We start from the raw sequence: 23,435 nt of genomic DNA on the forward strand, positions 1-23,435 counted from the left end.
GATATTTCAGTTTCCTGATCTGTAAAATGTGACTGTGAAAGGGCCCACCCTGAAGGGTTGTAGTAAAGTCTAAGTGAGTTAATACATCAAAATACTCAGTAGGATGTCTGGCATATATTAAGTACCTAATAAATGTTAGCCAATGTTGTCATTATTTTAAAAATTCTCATTATTTGTTATGGCCTGAATGTTTGTGTCCCCCCTCGAAATTTTTATTTACATATATATATATATATATATATATATATTTTTTTTTTTTTTTTTTGGAGACACAGTTTCACTGTTTCCCAGGCTGGAGTTCAGTGGCACAATCTCAGCTCACTCCAACCTCTGCCTCCCAGGTTCAGGCGATTCTCGTGCCTCAGCCTCCTGACTAGCTGGGATTACAGGCGTGTGCCACCATGCCTGGTTAATTTTTTGTGTGTTATTAGTAAAGATGGGGTTTTGATATGTTGGTCAGGCCGGTCTCGAACTCCTGACCTCAGTTGATCTGCCTGCCTCGGCCTCCTGAAGTGCTGGGATTACAGGTGTGAGCCACTGCGCCCAGCCTCCAATGCAATATTATTAAGAGGTGGAGCCTTTTGGAACTTATTAGGTCATGAGGCAGAGCCCTCATCTATGGGATTAATGCTCTTATGAAAGAGGCCTGAGGTAGCTTGTTCATCCCCACTGTCATATGAGTATGCGGCCAGAAGGCACCGTCTTTGAAGCAGAGTGCAGCCCTCACCAGCAACTGACTCTGCTGGCGCTTTGATCTTGGACTTCCCAGCCTCCAGAACTATGAGGAATACATTTCTGTTGTTTATAAGTTGCCCAGTCTAAGGTATTTTGTCATAGCAGCCTTAATGGACTAAGACATTATGACAACTGCTACCATGGTGAGACGGAACTTAGAGGGTAATGGGGAAAACAAGCAATTATAATGGAGTGGTAGGTACCAATATACCTGGAAGCAGAGGTGCCATGGGAATAGTCTGGAAGGGCCCCTATACAGGATTGGGGGTTATTGAAGGTTTCCTAAAGAAAACAGTGGCTTAGCTGAGAACAAGAAATGATCAAGACATTTCCAGGTGTGGGAGGGACTGTATATTAGTCCATTTTCATGCTGCTGTTAAAGACATACCCGAGACTGGGTAAGTTACAAAGTAAAAGAGGCTTAATGGACTCACAGCTCCACGTGCCTGGGGAGGCCTCACAATCATGGCGGAAGGCAAGAGAGAGAATGAGAGTCAAGTGAAAGGGGTTTCCCCTCATAAAACCATCAGATCTCATGAGACTTATTCACTACCATGAGAACAGTATGGGGGAAACCACCCCCATGATTCAATTATCTCCCACCGGTCCCTCCCACAACACATGGAAATTATGGGAGCTACAATTCAAGATGAGATTTGGCTGGGGACACAGCCAAATCATATCAGACTGTGAGGAGGAAGAACATTCCAGGCAGAGGGACTAGCAATGTACAGTCTGCAGGTGAGAGAGGAATGGCTTGTTGGAGAAGTTGTGGGGTGCTGAGAGGAAGAATGGACACAGCGGTGAGGTCATCCAGGCCTGATAAGCCATGATAAGGAGTTTGGACTTGATCTAAAGATGGAGAAGTCATAGATCCTGCCCTTTGAGTAGCTCCAAGTTAAACAGGAGAGGTGGACATAAAACAGATCATTTATTAATTATGTCATAGTTTAATATAATGTGAGATGACAGAGGAGAGACCCCAAACCCTGACTATGGCAGAGAAGCGCTTCTGGAAAAAACCAAGATGAAATGCCCAGATCAACATGGACAGGTATCACAAGGGAACACTTCCTCTTCCCAAGCATGCCGTCTTCCCCTCTTCCCAGAGTCTTTTGGTGTAACATCATCCTCCACCAAGTCAGAAACCTTAATGTGACCCCCCTTGCTACTTTTTCCCTCATCCCTCCCTCACATTCGACCAATGGCCGAGTCCCACTGAGTTGTTGCCTCTAACTCTGTCACTCCCAATTTCCCTAGGCAAGGGCTTCAGCATCTGTTCAAAGGATGCTTTCAGCAACTGGGTCTATCTATCTGGATTTGCCCTGATCAAATTCCCTTTCCACACGGTGACTGCCAGAGTGTCTTCCAGCACTTCCAACATGTCAATCCAGTCATGTCTCTCTCATGGGCAAAACTATTTAGTTACACAACATCTTGCTGTGTCTGAATTTCTACGCATCCATAGATCTATTGAGAGCTAAGAATGAATGTGTGTAAAATATCTTTACCTCCTCTGGGGAACTGTAAGAGACCTCTTTTTAATCCTATTTTTAGTATTAAAGATATGTCAATATCTTTTCTTATGTGTCATTTCACTAAACCTGAACTATCCTTTCTTGAAAAAACCTGAATTAAGGTTGGAAGGTGTGTCTAGACCTTCTGGTAGTAGGGATTAAAAAAATATATATATAAATATGAATTCTTAACTTCCTTATTTGTTTTCCCAGGGTGAGCACCATATAAATGCTAAATTATTGGTTAGTGGGAAGGAAGGTTATTCCGTGATGGAGTCCTCCATATACACTGACCTCTTAGCCTGAATAATGTAAGATTTCAGCATTTTCTCCCTTCTTTGTTCTTCTCTAAGGTGGTTCTTTTCTACTTTTGCTTTTGCTTTTAAGAGTCAGGTTTATTAGAGACTAATTTTAATAAAATTTACCACTGTACAGTATATAATTCAGTAAGTATTGTTGATTGTCTACAGTCATATATCTTTGTGAAGATATAGAATACTTCCATCAACTCCAGAAATCCTCTCATGCATCTTTGCAGTTGATCTCCTCATCCACCCCCATTTCCTGGCAATAGCTGATCTGTTTTCCAGAATGTAATATTAATGAAATCATATAAAATATAGTCTTTTGTTTCTGGTTGCTAACAGTATATTGGTTTTGAGAATAATTAATATTGTTGCATGAATCAGTAGTTTGTTTTTTTTCATTGCTGACTATTATTCCATGGTCTGAGTGTAGTGGAATTTGTTTATCCATTTCCCTGTTGATGGACATTTGGGCTGTTTCCAGTCTTTAGCTATTATGAATAAAATTGTAATTGTAATGTGAATACAGGCCTTTCTGTAGACATATGAATTCATTTCTCTTGCATAAATCCCTGAGAGTGGTATTGCTGGATTATATAGTAAATGTGTATTTAATTTTATAAAAACTGCCAAACTGTTTTCAAGTGGTTTTATCATTTTTCATTCCCACCATCAGTGTAAGAGAGTTTCAGTTACTCCACATGCTTGTCAATGTTTGATAATGTCACTCCTTGTAATATTAGACATTCTAGTGGGTGTGCAATGGTACTTTGTCATATCTTAATTTACAGTTCCCCAAAATTCAAATTAGCATCTTTTAATGAACAGATTTTCCATTTATATATATATTTGCTGGTGAAAGTGTCTGTTCAAATATTTTGATCATTTTATAGTTCAATTTAAAAATATTTTTATTTTTCAGCTGTCAAAGTTCTTTATATATTCTGGATACAAGTTATCAGATATAGAATTTTATAAAATTTTTCTGTCTGTGGCTTTAAATTTTTTTCTTATCTTTTTGCCCAGGCATGGTAATCCCAGCACTTTGGGAGGTTGAGGTGGGTGGATCACTTGAAGTCAGGAGTTTGAGACCAGCCTGGGCAACATGGCAAAACCCCTTCTCTACTTAAAATACAAAAATTAGCTGGGTATGGTGGCACATGCCTGTAATCCCAGCTACTCTGGAGGCTGAGGCAAGAGAATTGCTTGAACTTGGAAGATGAAGGTTGCCGTGAGTAGATATTGTGACATTGCATTCCAGCTTGGTCAACAGAGTAAGACCCTGTCTTAAAAAAAAAAAGAAAGAAAAGAAAAGAAAAAAAGTTTATCTTTTTATAGCAGCTTTATTGAGATACATTCATATGATATCTTTTGAAGAGTAGAACATTTTAATTTTGATGAGGTCCAATGTATCAGATTTTTCTTATATGGTTTGAGATGTTTGTGTCCTTTCTGAGAAAGCTTTGTCTAACTCAAGATCATATAATTTTATCCTATGTTTTCTCAGAAGTTTTATAATTTTGACTTACATGTAGGCCTATAATCCATTTGAAGTTAATTTTTGTATATGGTATGAAGTAATGATCAAAGTTCATTTGTTTTGATGTATGAATGTCCAATTGTTATAGCACCATTTGTTGAAGAGCTATCCTTTCTGCATTGAATTACCTTGGCACTTTTGTTGAAAATCAATTGACTCTATATTTGTGGTCTATTTCTGGATTCCCTTGTCTGTTCCTTTGGTCTATATGTCTATTCTTACACCAGTATTGCACTGTCTTGATTCCTGTAGCTTTAGAATAAATCTTAAAATCAAATAGTATGACTCTTCCAACTTTGTTATTCTTTTTCAAAATCATCTTTAGGTCCTTTGCATTTTTATATAATTTGTTAATTTTTACCCCCAAAAAAGGCTGTTGAGGTTTTGTTTAGGTTATGTTGAATCTAAGACTAATTTGGGGAGAACTGACATTTTAGCAATATTGACTCTTCCAAGCCATGAGCATAGTCTGTCTCTTTATTTGTTCTACCATAATTTCTCTCAGTATTTAGAAACATTACTTCAATGTAGAGGTCTTACATTACTAATTATTTCACGTTTTAAAAATTATTATAAATTGTGTTTTTAACATTTTAAATTTCCAATTGTTTCTTGCTAGTAAATAGAAAAACTATTTTTTATATTGACTTTTTCATATCTTGAAGCCTAACTAAATTTACATATTTTATTTTTCTAGCATTGGCTAGAACCTTAGGGAGGAAGCATTTGATTTTTTACCATTAAAAATGATGCTAACTGTAGGTTGTTTATAAATAAGATTTATCAGATTGAGGAAGTTTCTTTCTAATCCTAGTTTGCTGAAATTTTTTTATGATGAATGTATGCTGAATTTTATAAACACTTTTTTTGCATGTATTGAGATAATTATATAATTGCACTATTTTAGTACATTGAGATCAAGAGTTTCACTGATTGACTTTTAATGTTGAACTAACCTTGCCTTCCTAGAATATGCCCAAGTATGTCCTTTTTAAATATTTCTGGATTCAGTTTGCTAATATTTTGTGACTATGTTCATGAGAGATATTGGTTGCTAGCATCATGATGACAGGATCAAATTCACACATAATAACATTAACCTTACATGTAAATTGGCTAAATGTCCCAATTAAAGACATAGAATGGCAAGCTGGATAAAGAGTCAAGAGCCGTCAGTATGCTGTATTCAAGAGACCCATCTCATGTGCAAAGACACACTTAGGCTCAAAATAAAGGAATGGAGGAAAATTTACCAAGAAAATGGAAAGCAGAAAAAAGCAGGGGTTGCAATCCTAGTTTCTGACAAAACAGATTTTAAACCAACAAAGATGAAAACAGACAAAGAAGGGCATTACATAATGGTAAAGTGCTCAATTCAATAAGAAGAGCTAACTATCCTAAATATATATGCACCCAATACAGGAGCAACCAGATTCATAAAACAAGTTCTTAGAGATGTACAAAGAGACTTAGACTCCCACACAATAATAGTGGGAGACCTTAACACCCCACTGTCAATATTAGACAGATTATCAAGATGGAAAATTTAAAATGATATTCAGAACTTGAATTTAGCTCTGTAGCAAGTGGACCTGATAGATATCTACAGAACTCTCCACCCAAAAATAACAAATATATATTCTCAGTGCCACATGGTGCTTACTCTAAAACTGATCACATAATTAGAAGTAAAACACTTCTCAGCAAATGCAAAAGAACTGAAATAATAACAAACAGTCTCTCAGACCACAGCGCAATCAAATTAGAACTCAAGATTAAGAAACCCATTCAAAACCACACAACTATGTGGAAATTGAACAACCTGCTCCTGAATGACTCCTGGATAAATAATGAAATTAAGGCAGAAATCAAGAAGTTTTTTGAAACCAGTGTGAACAAAGAGACAACATACACCCCAGAATCTCTGGGATGCAGCTAAAGCAGTGTTAAGAGGGAAATTCATAGCACTAAATGCCCACAACACAAAGCTAGAAGGATCTGAAATTGACATCCTAACATCACAACTAAAAGAACTAGAGAACTAAGAGCAAACAAAGTCCAAAGCTAGAAGAAGAAAAGAAATAACCAAGATTGGAGCAGAACTGAAGGAGACAGAGACACGAAAAACCCTTCAAAAACTCAACAAATCCAGGAGCTGGGTTTTTGAGAAAATTAATAAAATAGGTAGACTGCCAGCTGGACTAATAAAGAAGAAAAGAGAGAGGAATCAAATAGACACAATAAAAAATGATAAAGTGGATGTTACCACTGACCTCACAGAAACACAAACAACCATCAGAGAATACTATAAACACCTCTATGCAAATAAACTAGAAAATCTAGAAGAAACAGATAAATTCCTGGACACATACACCCTCCCAAGACTAACCAGGAAGAAGATGAATCCCTGAATAGACTAACAAGTTCTGAAATTGAGGCAGTAATAAATAGCCTACCAACCAAAAAAAGCCCAGAACCAGATGGACTTAGAGCTGAATTCTACCAGACGTACAAAGAGGAGCTGGCAGCATTTCTTCTGAAACTATTCCAAACAATTGAAAAGGAGGGACTACTCCCTAACTCATTTCATGAAGCCAGCATCATTCTGATACCAAAACCTGGCAGAGATGCAACAAATAAAGAGAACTTCAGGCCAACATCCCTGATGAACATTGATGCAAAAATCCTCAATAAAATAATGGCAAACCAAATCCAGCAGCACATCAAAAAACTTATCCACCACAATCAAGTTGGCTTCATCCCAGGATGCAAGGCTGGTTCAACATATGCAAATCAATAAACATAATTCATCACATAAACAGAACTAAAGGCAAAAACCACATGATTATCTCAACAGACACAGAAAAGGCTTTTGATAAAATTCAACATCCTTCATTTTAAAAACTCTCAATAAACTACGTATTGATGGAACATACCTCAAAATAATAAGGGCCATTTATGACACACTCACAGCCAATATCATACTGAATGTACAAAAGCTGGAAGCATTCCCCTTGAAAACCTGCACAAGACAAAGATGCCCTCTCTTACCATTCCTATTCAACATAGCATTAGAAGTTCTGGCCAGGGCAATCAGGCAAGAGAAAGAAATAAAAGGTATTCGAATTGAAAGAGAGGAAGTCAAACTATCTCTTTTGGCAGATCACATGATCCTATATCTAGAAAACCCCATCATCTCAGCCCAAAAGCTTCTTAAGGTAATAAGCAACTTCCGCAGTCTCAGGATACAAAATCAATGTGCAAAAATCACTAGCATTCCTAGACACAAACAATAGACAAGCAGAGAGCCAAATCATGAATGAACTCTCATTCACGACTGCTACAAAGAGAATAAAATACCTAGGAATACAGCTAACAAGCAAAGTGAAGGACCTCTTCAAGGAGAACTACAAACCACTGCTCAAGGAAATCAGAGAGGACACAAACAAATGCAAAAACACTCCATACTCATGGATAGGAAGAATCAATATCATGAAAATGGCCATAATGCCCAAAATAATTTATAGATTCAATGCTATTCCCATTAAACTACCATTGACATTCTTCACAGAGTTAGAAAAAACTACTTTAAAATTCATATGGAACCAAAAAAAGAGCCCCTGTAGCCAAGACAATCCTAAGCAAAAAGAGCAAAGCTGGAAGCATAATGCTACCCAACTTCAAACTATACTACAAGGCTATGATAACCAAAACAGCATGGTACTGGTGCAAAAACAGACACATAGACCAGTGGAATGGAATAGAGAACTCAGAAATAAGACTGCACATCTACAAGCACCTGATCTTCTTCGAATCTGACAAAAACAAGCAATGGGGAAAGGACTCCCTACTTAATAAATGATGCTGGGAGAATTGGCTAGCCATATGCAGAAAATGGAAACTGAACTCCTTCCTTATACCTTATACAAAATTAACTCAAGATGGATTAAAGACTTAAATGTAAAACCCAAAACTGTAAGAACTCTAGAAGAAATCTAGACAATACCATTCAGGACATAGGCATGGGCAAAGATTTTATGACAAAAATATCAAAAGCAATTGCAACAAAAGCAAAAATTGACAAACAGGATCTAATTAAAGTAAAGAGTTTCTGCACAGCAAAAGAAACTATCTTCAGAGTGAAGAGAAAACCTTCAGAATGGGAGAAAATTTTTGCAATCTATCCATCTCACAAAGGCCTAATATCCAGAATCTACAAGGAACTGAAACAAATTTACAAGAAAAAAAACCAAACAACTCCATTAAAAAGTGAGGAAAGGACATGAACAGATGCTTCTCAAAAGAAGACATTTATGCAGCCAACAAACATATGGAAAAAAGCTCAACATCACTGATCATTAGAGAAATGCAAATCAAAACCACAATGAGATACCATCTCATGCCAGTCAGAATGGTGATTATTAAAAAGTCAAGAAACAACAGATGCTGGCGAGGCTGTGGAGAAATAGGAACGCTTTTACACTGTTGGTGGGAATGTAAATTAGTTCAACCATTGTGGAAGACAGTATGGCAATTCCTCAAAGACCTAGAACCAGAAATACCATTTGACCCAGCAATCCCATTACTGGGTCCCAAAGGAATATAAATCATTCTATAAAGATACATGCATGCATATGTTCACTGCAGCATTATTCACAATAGCAAAGACATGGAACCAACCCAAATGCCCATCAATGATAGACTGGATAAAGAAAATGTGGTATATATACACCATGGAATACTATGCAGCCATAAAAGGAAAGAGATCATGACTTTTGCAGGGACATGGATGGAGCTGGAAGCCATTATCCTCAGCAAACTAACACAGGAATAGAAAATCAAACACCACATGTTCTCACTTATAAGTGGGAGGTGAACAATGAGAAAACATGAACACACGGAGGGGAACAACACACACTGGAGCCTGTAGGGGTGATGGGGGAGGTGGGAGCAAGAGCATCAGGAAAAATAACTAATGCATGTGGGGCTTAATACCTAGGTGATGGGTTGATAGGTGCAGCAAGCCACCATGGCACACATTTACCTATGTAACAAACCTGCATGTCCTGCACATGTACCCCAGAACTTAAAATTTAAAAAAAATTTAAAAATGAGAGATGCTGGCTTATACTTTTCTCTTCTGTCTTGCCTGTCCTTGGTATGACAGACTACATAATGTTGGCCTCCTAATACAAGTTGTTAAATGTTCTCACATCTCCGATTTATTTTTTTTTTAAGTTTATGTAGGGTGGATATTATTTTTCCATGAAATGTTTGGTATAATTCATCAATGAAGGCTTCTGAACCTGGAGACTTTATTTCATTAATATAAATAGGGCTATAAAATTAGCCACTTGTTTATTGTTTGTTTGTTTGATTATTTATTCTGAAGGTACATCAGCAATCTACTTCTTCTTGAATAAGCTTTGGTAGTTTGTGTTTCATTTTGTGGTGGTCTTTGTGTGGGATGTTGGCATATAACTATCTTCTGACTTCCCAGTGCTACAGTGATCATCTATGTATTTATTCATATCATCTTATGCTATTGTTATTTTTGTCCATTCAATGGCTGGAATCAATAGATCACAATATAATCTGTTGTCAATGAAGATGTGGCAGGGGGAACTTTGTGGTTGTGGCAAAGTAGAAGGCATTGTAGATCTTGGGCTAAAAATATAAGAAAGACAAGGATTTGCCTGATGGCTTTGTCAGACAAATTTGCCTCTTTTAATTAGTATGGGTTTTAAAAATGGGAGAAAAATTTAGAAAAGAGTAACTGGCTCAGAGAAACTTGTAATAAAAAAACACTCCTCCCTGCAAGCATTGGAAAAGCCAGAGAAAAGCCAGATAAATTGGCAGGACTTACTAGCATGATGCTTTCTCTCTCTCTCTTTTTATTTATTATTATTTTTTGGCATTGTATAAGAAACAAGACTTGACTTTAGTATGTATTTTAGAATTGTTGGCACATACTGAAATGTAACATTTTTTTCGATTGGGAGTTTTTGATAACAAAACAGACAAAAAAACCAATTTTCCTCAATTCTTTATCCCTGTCCTATGTTTAAATATTGTATATCACATTTGAGAATATTATAGTTACATTTGTTGGAATAGTACACAGTGATTTGAATCACCTATTTTAAAAGCAACTTACTTGCCAAGCTACTTTTTCACTTAAAATGTTACTTTCATTTATACTAAACCCTATATATACTGTTTTTCTAAGGACAATTTGTTTACAAGTACAGAATAAACTACTTAATGTACTTTGGTTTAATTTACTTACATGTGAGGTAAGTATTTTTTTCTACCATCATCAAAGGGTTGCCACAAGAATAAAATCAGGCATATGCTATAATATGTTGGTGAAGAGAGATTAAAACCATAAGTAAAGGCAAAGTGATAAAGGCAAACTGATATTATTATATCACATTCCTTTATGGTGGGACATGATAATTATGATTGTAAATTTAACGCGATAGGATAGCAGAAAAGGCCTATATGTGTGATCAGCTGGCCTTTCCAGGTGGAATGTATATAGAAGTTGTCCTGTGGTTTGAGGAAGCAGCTACTATTTGCAGAGCCTCCCTCATGTGGTTCTGCCACAAGCCTTGGCTAAAGGTAGCCTCACCCATGATTGCCAGCCTGCAGGTTGGTTCACTGGGTGCTGCTGCTTCTCAGAATTCCGTGACTAAGCCAAGAGTGGTGTTTGTTCTTTACTGATAGGTATTCTTCTGCCTGCTCTGCTTACCACATCATCACACCAGACCTTGACCTTTGTGAACCTCTCTGGAAAGTCAAACATACCTAGAGGCTGACCAGGCTTAGGTCTAATAACACCATCAACTGCTCTTTGCAAGGTCATGGAAAAGAGGTTGGAAGTGATTCAAATGAGAGGGAAACTTAATAGCTCATCCAGTCCAAATTTCTCATGACATGGATGGGAAAACAAAAATTCAGAGACGTTAGGGGGCTCCATCCAGGTCCCCTCTACTATAATGCCTTTCTGGACATCCCAAGGTGATTGCAGTGGTGCTTCTGGCTGTTTCCTAAACCATTCTGTGCACTCTCCCATGACTTCTCACCCTTTATTAGAATTATCTGTTGATGGTTTCTCTCTCACTAGAACTAGACCTCTTTAAGAGGAAGGCTGAGTCCCCCTAGTGGGTTCTACGAGGCCTGGAACATTGTAAGTACTCATGCATGTTTGTTGACTTGATGAATCTCTCTCATGCTACTAGGTACTATTGTTTTGGGGCCAGGCTCATGGAGATTAAGCAGGAACTTCAAGAAAGCCAAGCTCTTCTTGGTAGCAGACCAGAGTCTGAAGGGTAAGCCAAAGAGTAAGCTGGGAAACACATCCAAGTAGGGGAAGATAAAAAAAAGTGGATCCAGGGTAGAAAGAAGGTGGCAAAAGTGTTTCGGTTCCCTCACTTACAGACGTATTAGATTCATTTATTTATTTATTCATTCAATAACTTTATATTGGGCCAGAAGCTGTTGTAGGCACTGAGGATACAGGGGTGAATATAACAAAGTCCCTGCTTATATCACAGTGGGAAGAAAGGCAGTAAACAAATAAATGAGTAACCATTATATGGTCAGAGAATAGTAAAGTGTTAGGATAAAAAAATAAAGCAGGAGGAAGAAATGGTCACTGGTGGGGCTTCTGTTTTACATAAAGTGGGGAGGGAAAGCCACTCAGAGCAAAGACATGAATGGAGTGAGGGAGCAGCGACATGGGACTACTGGGGAAAGAGCATTTCAAAGAGAACAACAGGTACAAAGGCCCTGAGGCAGGATTGTTGTGTTTGGGAAATAAGGAAGCCAGAAGGTTAGAGCACCATGGCTCTAACGAGTAAAATAGTGTCCTTCCCAGCACCAAAGTCTTATTGATTGATGATCCTCTGACTATACAAACCAATTCCAATAAAGAGAGTCCCAGCCAGGTGCAGTGGCTCAGGCTTGTAATCCTAACACTTTGGGAAGCTGAGGTGGGAGGATCACTTGAGCGGGGGAGTTTGACACCAACCTGAGCAATAAAAGGAGATCCTGTCTCTACAAAAGTACAAAAATTAGCCAGGTGTTGTGGTACACACCTGTGGTCCCAGCAACTAGGGAGGCTGAAGTGGGAAAACTGCTTGAGCCCAGGAGTTTGAGGTTGCAATGAGCCGAGATTGTGCCACTGCACCCCAGCCTGGGTGACAGAGACAGTGTCTCAAAATAAAAACAAACAAACAAAAAAGAGTCCCATACAATGCGGAAGGCAGACTTTTATTTCTCAGGGTTATCTTAATAAAGACCTTCCACTCCCTTAGAACAAGTGTTCTCACCTGAGGTCAACAGACCCATGCGGATTTAGAGTGAGGTGTCAGGTTGTCAATCAAGCCCCCAAATCTGTGCATCTAGAACATTTTTCTGCAGAGAAAGTCTTAGATGTAGCCTGCCAATAAATGCCTGCAGAGCTAGGTGGGAATATAGAAGAATGAAATACATCAGGTGTGAGAACCCAGTCTCTTAAACACAGAGGAATATTATTTTCTTCCACAGAGAAATATGCTTTCTCCCTTTTATTCTGACATATTCAGCCTTCTGGGTCTGTCTTTTATTTCGTCACTTCTGGTGGAGACTTGGGTCCAAATAAATATCTCTCCACCATAAGAAACAGTAATGCAAGGGTGATGACAAAAGGCAAGCAATGCTCAGTGCTGGGGAGACTTGGAGCGGGTGAGGATTGGGCAAACGGGAGGGCACATGCCTTCTAAGGCAGGCACTCACTCCTCTGCTTCAGTTGATCACTGCCTTGAGGAAATGGGACCCACTATTGACAGACCTTATGGCTGGTTAAGAGAAAGCAGAAATCTGGTTCTCTTTGGAGATGAAATCTCAATTTAGTTCACATTTTCTTTAGAGAATCCTGGCATACCAACCAGAACACTCTGAGTGAGTCAAATATGGTCCCGATAGGCAGATGGTTTGTGACCTCTGGTCTCTAGATTCTACCGGAATTTCTGATTGATTTGTGTCTTAAACAAGATTGATGACTGCTGTCCTAGAACATGTTTCCCCTCCATTCTGTGGGCGGAAAGACAGACGGCATGGACATTTACCATGTTCTTGGGTCCCAGAAGTCCAGGAGAAAGCCATCTGCCTCACTGCTCCCTGCCCCATCCTGGGCCCAGAGCACTAATGCCAGTGGCATCAGCTCTGCTCCTCTCCCTCTTCCTTTATCTACCAGTGAGTGTCCTCCATTATGGGGATGGAGCAAGCAGTATATTGTAAAAGGGACTTAGTGCTGAGAAGCACCAGAGGAAAAGTAGGAGATGCTCATTAAAGTGGAAGGCAGCTCTCTTCTTCCCCTTCTCAATTCTGCATTCTGCTCTCTCCCCTAAATGCCCCCCACCCAACCCCCAAACTCTTGAGAATGCCCAAATCCAACCAGGTCAGGAAAAAATAAACTCACTGGCTCCTGTATTGAGAAGTCCAAGTGTGGTGCGGCTTCCGGCATGTGGGATTCAAGCACTCAGGAATTTCTCCCTCTCACCCAACCTCAGCTCTGCTCTCTTCTCTGTTGCCTTTGTTCTTTGACAGGCTCCCTCCAAGTGGTGGAAAAGTTGACCTGTATGGTCATTATCACTCATCATTTCAGAAGGGGAGAGCCTGCTTCTCTTGTAGCATTTCCATCAAATCCTGAAAATAAAAATGATCTGGTTGGTTCTACTGGACTTGTGATACTGGACAAACCTCTATGTCCAAGAGCTCGAGTCATTCCCATTGGCTCACCTGGGCCACACACTCTTCGTTGAGTGCATCCCAGGATCACAGGGAGTCTTGAGGGTGCTGTGTGTGGTGGTGGTGGTGGTAGGGAGATGGCAAACTCTAAAAGGAAGAGATGGTGGATACTTAAAGCCTACCTTCTGCCCACAGGTGTGTCAGACACAATCTCCAAAGGCCATCCTATTGTTACCCTATCCCCCAAACAAACACTGAAAAACTCTCCTGGCAATTTGGCAGTAGCTCAGTGTGGACCATTTGTTAATTCCAGTACTAGAACGTCTGCATTGCAAAACCAGAAATGTCCAGTTCTGGTTTGGCACACAGAAGAGATTTTCAAGCCTTGGCAACTCCTCAGTGCAGGCAGTGGAGGAAATGCTCCAGCTTTGTGAAAATCTTCTCCCTTCGCTCCTCATGGAGAATAACCGTTCATCACTGCAGCCATGAATCTGCCACACTGAATAGATATGGTCTGAAAATCTAGGGACAAATGGAATCACTTTGGAAACCTGTAAATTTTAAAGCCGAAAGGGCGCTCCAGGGAACCAACTACATGAATTTCTCTGGAAGCCACAGGATGGGAGGTTTGGTGGGGGTGGAGGTGACCATTGAATTTTACATAGGCAAATGTAAGACAATCTTATCCATAGACAGAAAAATCCAAACTCACCGAGAGTAAAAGGATGATAGTTGAAATAACAGCTAATTGTTATTAAGTATTTGCTAAGTTCCAAAGCACTTTTCATAGATTAGCTCAATTAATTCTCACAACAGCCCTGTAAGGTAGGGACCATGATCATCTCCAGAAGAGGCTAAATAAATTGCCAAAGATCACATATGTAGCAAGTGGTGGCAGAGTGAGGATTCATACCTAGACAGCTTAACTTTAAAGCCATGGTGCTAATGCATTCATTCATTCATTCATCCATCCATTCATTCAATGATTATATTGGATGCCTACTACATGCTAAGAACTATATTCAAGGTGCTGAACTACAGCTGTGAACAATGCAAGTACAAATACATGAAGCAGAGTTGGGGAGAAAGTAAGTTGGAGAAATAAGACATAAACTAGGTTAGATGGTGATCATGATTAAGGAAAAAACTAGAGCAGGGAGGAAAGAGAAATGTGCAGGGGGAGGGTCAATTCTGAGTGAGCCAACAGGCAAGGTCTCACTAAGAAGGTGGCATTAAACAAAGATTTGAGGAAGTGAGGGAGTAAACCTTGCAGCTATCTAAAAGAAGAGCATGAGAGGTAGAGGAGACAGCAAATACAAAGACCCTGAAGCAGGGGCAAGGCTAATGAGTTCTAGAATTAGCAAGGAGTCCAGTGTAACTTGAACAGAGTGATCAAAGAACAGAGCAGGAGGAAATGAGGTCAGAGAGGTAAACAGGCTGGAGTGCAGTGGCACCGTCTTGGCTCACTGCAACCTCCACCTCCCGGGTTCAAGCGATTCTCCTGCCTCAGTCTCCCTAGTAGCTGGGATTACAGGCATGCACCACCACACCCGGCTAATTTTTGTATTTTTAGTAAAGACGGGGTTTCACCATGTTGGCCAGGCTGGTCTTGAACTCCTGACCTCAAGTGATCCACCTGCCTCGACCTCCCAAAGTGCTGGGATTACAGGCGTGAGCCACCGCGCCCGGCCAGGATTCTTTTAATCAAGTATGATGCAGCCATCGGGGTTGGAGCATTCTAGGAAGAGGGAACAGCATGCACCAAGGCAACAGGAAAGCACATAAAAAAGGAGTTGCTGGAAGATTCATTTCAACCCACTATCAAGTAGATATTAAACTTACTGTATAAAAATGTTAGGGCCAGGAGGGGTGGCTCACGCCTGTAAACCCGGCACTTTGAGAGGCCGAGGCGGGAGGATCGGTTGAACCCAGGAGTTCGAGACCAGCCTGACCAACAGGGCGAAACCCCGTCTCTACTAAAAATACAAAAACTAGCCGGGCGTGGTGGTGGGCGCCTGTAATCCCAGCTTCTCGGGAGGCTGAGGCAGGAGAATTGCTTGAACCTGGGAGGCGGAGGTTGCAGTGAGCTGAGATCACGCCCTGCACTCCAGCCTGGGCGACAGAGGGAGACTTGGTCATGCTCCCTCCCCCGCCTCCGCCAGTTTTAGGAATAAATACCTTTTTATTTAAGCTAAAGTGTGGGTACACCCTTCCTCTAGGATTCTCCATCAAGGAAGAAGAAGCCATATTAGGACAATTTAGAGGGCAGTTAACCCTAGTAGACATAGTGGTTCTTAAAAGGCTTAGGGCCTCAGACTGTACACAGGCTTCACATGGAATCTGATTTGTTCCTTTATCCCAGACCCTCACCCAGAACCCGAATCTAGCCCTTCATGTTATAAAAAGGGCCAGAGGTCCAAAGAGGGTAAGTGCCTTGTGCAAAATTATTCAACTACTTTGTAGAGGATTTTAACTAGGGTTCAGTTAGCTCCGTCCACACTATAAAAGGCTCTTTCTAAAACACGAAACATGATTAAGGGCACACGGCTCCAGCGTTAACAAAGCTCTTTGTTAGCTGGGAAATGCCCCCCTCCCCGACTCATCTGCTTATCATCTGCATAGAATTATGTACTCAAAAGCAGGAAAATTATTGAGAAAACCATTGGTCCCCGGCTGCAGACCCCAGGGTTGGGAGCTGGTTCCCGTTTCCTCCCAGAGCCGGCAGGGGGGGCACCAGGCAAGGTTTGCAAGACGCGCCTCCCTCCCACCCCTCCCCCTTCCTCGCCCAACTTCCCATAGCCGCGGCCTCAACTAAAAGTGGCCATTGACCTTTCAAGCTTTCGAGCAGTGATGCAATAGAATAGTATTTCAAAGAAAAATGCTTATCGAAATTTTGGATCCGGTTTTCCCGTGATTGTTAAGGGTTTCTTTTAAAAAGTAGGTCACATTTCATGTAGGTCATATTTCGGGGGCGGGTGCGCAGACAAGGAGATGAGTTTCCACTAAGGCCAGGGGGCCTCCAACGGGGTTGGAGGTGAGAATCCCAGGTAGGGTAGAGGTGCCGAGATCCTTCCGAATCCCAGCCCTGGGGCGTCAGCCCTGCAGGGAATGGCAGAGACACTCTCCGGACTGAGGGAACCGAGGCCAGTCACCAAGCCCCTTCCGGGCGCGCAGGTAAGGGCGCCCCCTTAGCAGCCGGCGCAGGCGACCCGGCCGGGCCGCCGGGTCTACCGGAGACGTTGGAGCAGAGGGGAGGAGGAAGGGAGGAGCCGGGTGGGTGCGGGTGACAAGGAGCCGGAGCGCCAGGGGGAGGGGACTAAGGACGGCCGGCGCCGCTTAAGGAGGCGCTGCTCTCCCGCTCGCTGCCTTCCAGGACCTGATCAAGGGGAACGCCTCCGGTCCCCGGCCGTGGGCACCGGGACGAGCACGGCGTCCTCACGCCATCAATGTGTCTTAGAGCCGGAGAGTCTGGTTTCCGAGGACCCACAGTCGCTCCTGCACGCCCAGCCCCCGCAAATGTGCGGCCAGGAGGGTCGCATCGAGGGGGCGCCGCCGGGATGTTTAGAGGAACCCACCCCCGTGGCAGGCCAAGGGCCAAGGATCGCTATCCTTCCCTGAACCCGGGCGCTCAGCTGGCCCGGGTAGGGGGCAGGCTCCGGCCGCCGAAACGGGGTTGGCTGTGGCCGGTGGCCGGGGACATCTCTAGCTTGCGCCCGAGCACCCCGGGGTGTGGGGCCAGAGGCAGGCCGACCCCGGCGTGCACACCGCCCGCCCTGCACCCGAGCGCTCTCACCCCGTCTTCCCTGAAGCCTGTGTATTGCGACCGAGCCTCTTTAAAGCAGTAGCGGGGCCCGCCGTCACGTGAGGCCGATTCCTGGAAAGTTCCTGGAAAGCCGCCTCCGCAGCAGCCGGGCGGGGCGCGAGCGGAGCGCTGACTGGGGAGGGAGGCGGGGAGCAAGGGAGGCGCGTCGGGCTGGGAAGTCGCGCGCACTCGCTGCTCCTGGGACCGACGTTTAACTCTTGCCAAGTCTCGTCGCAGCCGCCGCGGCTGGCGGGCCTTGGGCTTCCCCTGAAGCATGAGCCCTCTCGCCCGCAGCCACCCTCACCGCGTGGCCCGCGGACAGTGCGCGCCGGGGTCCTGGGTGCACAGCCTCAGGATACCCCGTGCCCGCAGCTCGGGCGCCCGCGGCAGGTACCGGTGGGGGGGAAGCCTGAAGGCTCCGCCCCGAGGAGAGTTGCCGGGGAGGGCGGCGAGGCGCGGCCGCGTGCGCCGGGGAGCGGCGGACGGCCTGGGCTTCCGCAGCTCGGAGCGCCGGGGAAGAGAGAGTCCGAACCGCGGCTCTGCCCCACGGCCTGGCGTTGCTGCCTGCTTTCTCCAGCCCCTTCTCGGCGTCTGGAAGTGTCTGGAGTTTCTTTTTTTTATTTCCCCTAAACTGCCATTCAAATTAATAATCCTCCTAATAACCTGATCTCCCGCTCCTCCCCACCGGCCTGCCTCCCGCCCTCGCTCCTTCCTCCCTCCCTCCCTCTCTCTTTCCCACCTCCAGGGTCGCAGCCGGAGGGAAACCCGGCAGCAGTCCGAGGGTGGAGGTGTCCCAGCCCGTAGGGGGCGTCGCCGCGCGGTGGGGGATGGGGTCGAGGCAGTGATCCTCGAGGCTTTTGTGTGCCCTCTGCGCACGGAACTCCGGCCGCCGCCTCCGAGCGCGGGGCTGGTTGCATCCCCGGGCATCTCGTTCCCAAATTAAACGTTAACGGGTGAAACAAGGGCAGACGCCCCTCCTCTCCCGGGCCCCTCCCGCCTCCCCTTTCCCCCCCACCCCCCCGCCCCATGTCCGCTGAGGAGGCTGCCTGGTGCGGAGGCGGCGGCGGCGGCCGCGGCCGAGGTCGAGGTAAGAGCGCGGCGTTGGTGGTTTGCACTTTCCGCAGCGCTCGCGACCGCCCGCTCGGCCCCGGCCTCGCCTCGGAGCCCCGCGAGGGCTGCGCGCTCGGGCCGATTCCTCGACAGCGCCCGCGGCGGCGAGAACCACCGCAGCCATCCTGGTCCGGGAGCGACCGCCGCGGCACCCCCAACCCTGCCAGAGCGGGCACCAGGAAGCGGGGGGAGGGGAGCGAGGAGCCTCCCGGGCGGAGATGCGGCAGCTCCCGCACCTCCGCACCCCCGGTTGGTGCCTCGGGGCCCCGCAGCGCTTTAGGGCGGAGAACCAAGTTTGTGTGGGTGCTTCTTCCTGGGGGCCCTCGGGCTGCGCCAGGTGTGAGACCGGAATGCCAACTTGGGGAATCTCTCCTGTTCTTTCCTTTTTAATTTTTTCTACTTGTCCTTGACAAGGGCCTATTCCCACTGGATCTGCAGGTGACTATTTGCTCTTCCTAGGTCGCCAGTCTTTGATTTCAGCTAGTGACCCTGGGCGGGAAGACACCCTGTTCACCCTCATCCTGACCTCCGCTCCCCACCTCTTCAGCCAACTTTATCTTGGATCTCTGCTCTCTTTATCTTTTCTCTAGAGCTGGGCCAGGGCGCTAACTGGAAGCTTGGGGTTAAATGGTGCAGGAACGTAGAGGCGGAGGAGTCCCTGGGATTTTCCACGTCTATTTCCCCACCCCCACCCCAGCCGCAGGGGTCCAGTTTGGACTGACCCAACCTCCCGCTTTCTCTTTGTAGGCGATCAGTGGGTGACCGCGGCTGCGAGGGACTTTGTCATCCGTCCTCTAGGATCTGGGGAGAAAGAGCCCCATCCCTTCTCTCTCTGCCACCATTTCGGACACCCCGCAGGGACTCGTTTTGGGATTCGCACTGACTTCAACGAAGGACGCGAACCCTTCTCTGACCCCAGCTCGGGCGGCCACCTGTCTTTGCCGCGGTGACCCTTCTCTCATGACCCTGCGGTGCCTTGAGCCCTCCGGGAATGGCGGGGAAGGGACGCGGAGCCAGTGGGGGACCGCGGGGTCGGCGGAGGAGCCATCCCCGGAGGCGGCGCGTCTGGCGAAGGCCCTGCGGGAGCTCGGTCAGACAGGTAGGGAGCCGATCGGCCGCGACGCGTGCGGGAGGGGGCGCCTCCCCAAGGACGCAGCTAGGAAGCGGGGTCGAGGTGGGAAGCAAAGAATAAGATGGAAATACGTCCCTTGCTTCCAAGGGACCGCGGAGAGCACGCTCGCAGGGTCCTGGGTCCTTGGGAATGCGTAAGGAAAGTGGTTCTCCAGGGACTCAGGCCTGGCGGAGCGCAGAGCGCGGGAAGGGCTTCTTGGAAATAGCTTCTTAGCACGCTGGAAGATTTACTGTTTTCCGCAGCTGCTCAGGGTTAGGCGCCCGGGCTCGAACCCCGGCCGGGGAAAGCGTCGGGCGCCTCCCTTTGCACGGGGTGCAATCAGCAAGTCGGTGCCGCGGGCCCCGCAGGCCCAGCAGCATCTGGCTCCCGGGCGGAGCTGCTGCTGCAGCCCAGGATCTTGGCGGCCAAGTTCAGGGACTGACACTGCCGCGAGGGCGGCTGCCCGGGCGTCGAGAGTAGGCTGCGAAGCCCCCGCCGAGCACGGCTTCCATGGTCGGCGCGCCCAGGGTACTGCCGCTTTCAAGTACAGTCAGGCAATTCGCGCGGCACGCTGTCTCTAGGCATCTGAAAAAAGAAAAAAGAAAAAAAGTAAAGTATCTGGCAAATCATTCTGGCTTTCTAAATCCGTATCCTAAAAGCTTACAGTTGTGGCACAGTTGAAATTTTGGTAGCAACAGGGGGAGGGAGAGGGAAAAGTTCTCTCGCTTGCGATTCCGGTCTTTCCGTGTGGGCCACGGGCTTTCCCTCCCGGGGAGGCACCGGCAGATTGCAAGTATCCCGGTAATTGTGGGGGTGGGGGGAGCACAAATGTTTAGTCTTCTTAAATACGGACGGTCTTTGAGCCTTCTTAGAAAGCAGGGTGGGCCGGGGAGATGGTGCAGGCAGATGAAATCAAGAATGCAGGGGAGACGGATGGTTGTGATTGGGTTTGGGTTAGGGCAAAGTTCAAAAGAGTTTAGGGAAGATTGTAAACTTGAAGTAGTAATTATCACTTGGGAATTCCCATTTCTTAGTGACTGGTAAGGTAGTCATAAAGCAGCGAACAGAAGCTATTGTACTAGAGCTGTGCTTTTACAACAAGTACATAGCAGTGCTTTCTACATAGAAGGCTGTTCATAGCAGGCTTTGCAGATTCTTTTTTTTTTTTTGGTGGGGGGCACACCAACCATCCAAAAAAGTTGCTTCTGTTTTTACTGTAGTTCAATTACAGGAGTTGGGTTTTCCACTTTTTAAAGGGCATGGCTTTTATTTCTAACTTCTGATTTTTTTCTAATTTACCTAAATCTTTATTTTACTTAAATAATGTTAAAAGTGTCATGCTTCATCAGCCAGTGTGTCATGCTGCAGATGTTCTTTTGGTTCATTAGAAGAAAATCTTAAGAAGAGCTTCAGAAAGTTAATTTTTTAAAAAAGAAAGAAAACTGGCTCGCCGTTTGTGTTCATAAAATGGACCCAAATTTTTATTAAATTCCTACTGAAAGTATTTGTGGTGGCCCTGGTAAACTTTCGCTCACACACCACCTTTTTTTTTTCTTTTTTAGAGCTAAAAAAATTATTGCCAATTACTTGCTCTGTTCTAAGAATTCTTATAATAACTGTTTTACCCTCTTTTCTTTTTCTTTTTGAACAAAAACCCCAGGATGGTACTGGGGAAGTATGACTGTTAATGAAGCCAAAGAGAAATTAAAAGAGGCACCAGAAGGAACTTTCTTGATTAGAGATAGCTCGCATTCAGACTACCTACTAACAATATCTGTTAAAACATCAGCTGGACCAACTAATCTTCGAATCGAATACCAAGACGGAAAATTCAGATTGGACTCTATCATATGTGTCAAATCCAAGCTTAAACAATTTGACAGTGTGGTTCATCTGATCGACTACTATGTTCAGATGTGCAAGGATAAGCGGACAGGTCCAGAAGCCCCCCGGAACGGCACTGTTCACCTTTATCTGACCAAACCGCTCTACACGTCAGCACCATCTCTGCAGCATCTCTGTAGGCTCACCATTAACAAATGTACCGGTGCCATCTGGGGATTGCCTTTACCAACAAGACTAAAAGATTACTTGGAAGAATATAAATTCCAGGTATAAATGTTTCTCTTTTTTTAAACATGTCTCACATAGAGTATCTCCGAATGCAGCTATGTAAAAGAGAACCAAAACTTGAGTGCTCTGGATAACTATATGGAATGCTTTCTAAGAACAGCTGAAGCTAATCTAATTTAAATGCTTGAAGAGGTAGCTAGGTGTTTAAAGTTCCTCCAGATACTTTTACCTGAGTGATGCTTCCCTTCCTAAGGCTGACCAAGACCAGTTGATCCTTTTAGATTAAAAATAAAATGTCGCATGTAAAGGCTGAAGGCGCATTTTATCAGAATGCCTTGCCTTCTTAGGTTCTTTTCCATTATGTCAAAGGTCCAGGCTCCAGTAGGAGAGAAAGAACTCCTCATAGGAATACTGAAGAAGTGGGAGGAACCAAGCTGACACAGGCCTCACTGCAATTTGATATGCCTGCTGATCAGTCTCTTGGGCATTTTATATTTTGCATTCTGATGTACCTAGGAGTTTTGTTAAACAGATGATGTATGTGAGTATTTATCCCATTTTATGCAATTAACCAAATCAACCAAAAAAAGTGACCATCAAGTCCTGTATTTGTCTTTTTACTACATGTATGAACTCTCATGTGAATGAGTACTGTAGTAATCCATTTTATGGGAGCCTTATTTCAGAAATATTTCAAACTGGTGCAAATGGAAAAGACTTTCTCTTTTCCTTTAAGGCTAAAGACAAGAATATCATGCTATACAGGTGCAACTCAATCCCCGTTAATAAAAACCAATGTAGGTATAGGCATTCTACCCTTTGAAATAGCTGTGTCCCAACCTGTTGCCATTGATTTTTTGGAAATGGCTTTAGAAATATCCAAGTTGTCCTTGAATTGTCTAACCATGGACATAAACAGTTGTCTCCCTTCTACTGTGTAGAATACTTTGACTTAATTTTCTTCCAGATACAGGGGGATACCTGCCTGTTTTTCAAAGTGTTTATTTACTGCTGTTACTGTTTGATTAGAATGTATTAAATAAAAAAAACCTGATTTCTACAAGTTGCACTTATTGAGTTCTAGAGAACGTACACTTTCATGGTAATAGAGGATTGCCATAAAAACTTATGTCAAGTGAAATAAGCCAATTATTCAACAAAAGTTAGAACATTACTTGCCATTCTGTAAAGTTATGGGCTGTACCTGCCCCCTTTGCAATTTAGAAAGCATGGTTTAGAAACTACAGGAATTGCCAAGTGGCCAGGTCTTTTATAATTTGAATAGGCATAACACTGATGTCCTCTGTGTTTCCAAAAACATGGTTTAGAAACTACAAACATTATGACATGGCCAGTCTTTTACAAGTTGAGTAGGCATAATACTAAAGAAAAATACAAAGTTTTATGGCCACTTATTTTTTGCTATGTTAGTCTGCATAACTGTTATAAATGTACCATCTTTTCTAGAGTCCAGACATTATTCATTTTATGGCTTTAAAATTTTCCT

The 23,435-nt window shown here is 44.1% G+C and overlaps 1 protein-coding gene across 7 annotated transcripts; it reads left to right on the forward strand.

Annotated features, from left to right (window-relative positions):
- Positions 1-16,632: 16,632 nt before the first annotated feature.
- SOCS2 (suppressor of cytokine signaling 2) lies at positions 16,633-22,991 on the forward strand. 7 transcript variants are annotated; one of them, XM_004053679.5, is made up of 3 exons: positions 16,633-17,006; positions 19,492-19,843; positions 21,516-22,991. In XM_004053679.5, the coding sequence occupies exons 2-3, from the start codon at positions 19,705-19,707 to the stop codon at positions 21,971-21,973; spliced, it is 597 nt and encodes a 198-aa protein (XP_004053727.1). In that variant the 5' UTR covers positions 16,633-17,006; positions 19,492-19,704; the 3' UTR covers positions 21,974-22,991. The 7 variants fall into 7 exon arrangements, with proteins under 7 accessions (XP_004053727.1, XP_030856883.1, XP_030856882.1 ...); XM_031001023.3 differs by lacking the exon at positions 16,633-17,006 and adding an exon at positions 17,155-17,473; XM_031001022.3 differs by lacking the exon at positions 16,633-17,006 and adding an exon at positions 17,183-18,024.
- Positions 22,992-23,435: the final 444 nt, after the last annotated feature.

Source organism: Gorilla gorilla, chromosome 10 (assembly GCF_029281585.2).
Source record: "Gorilla gorilla gorilla isolate KB3781 chromosome 10, NHGRI_mGorGor1-v2.1_pri, whole genome shotgun sequence".
Taxonomy (NCBI): Eukaryota; Metazoa; Chordata; class Mammalia; order Primates; family Hominidae; genus Gorilla; species Gorilla gorilla.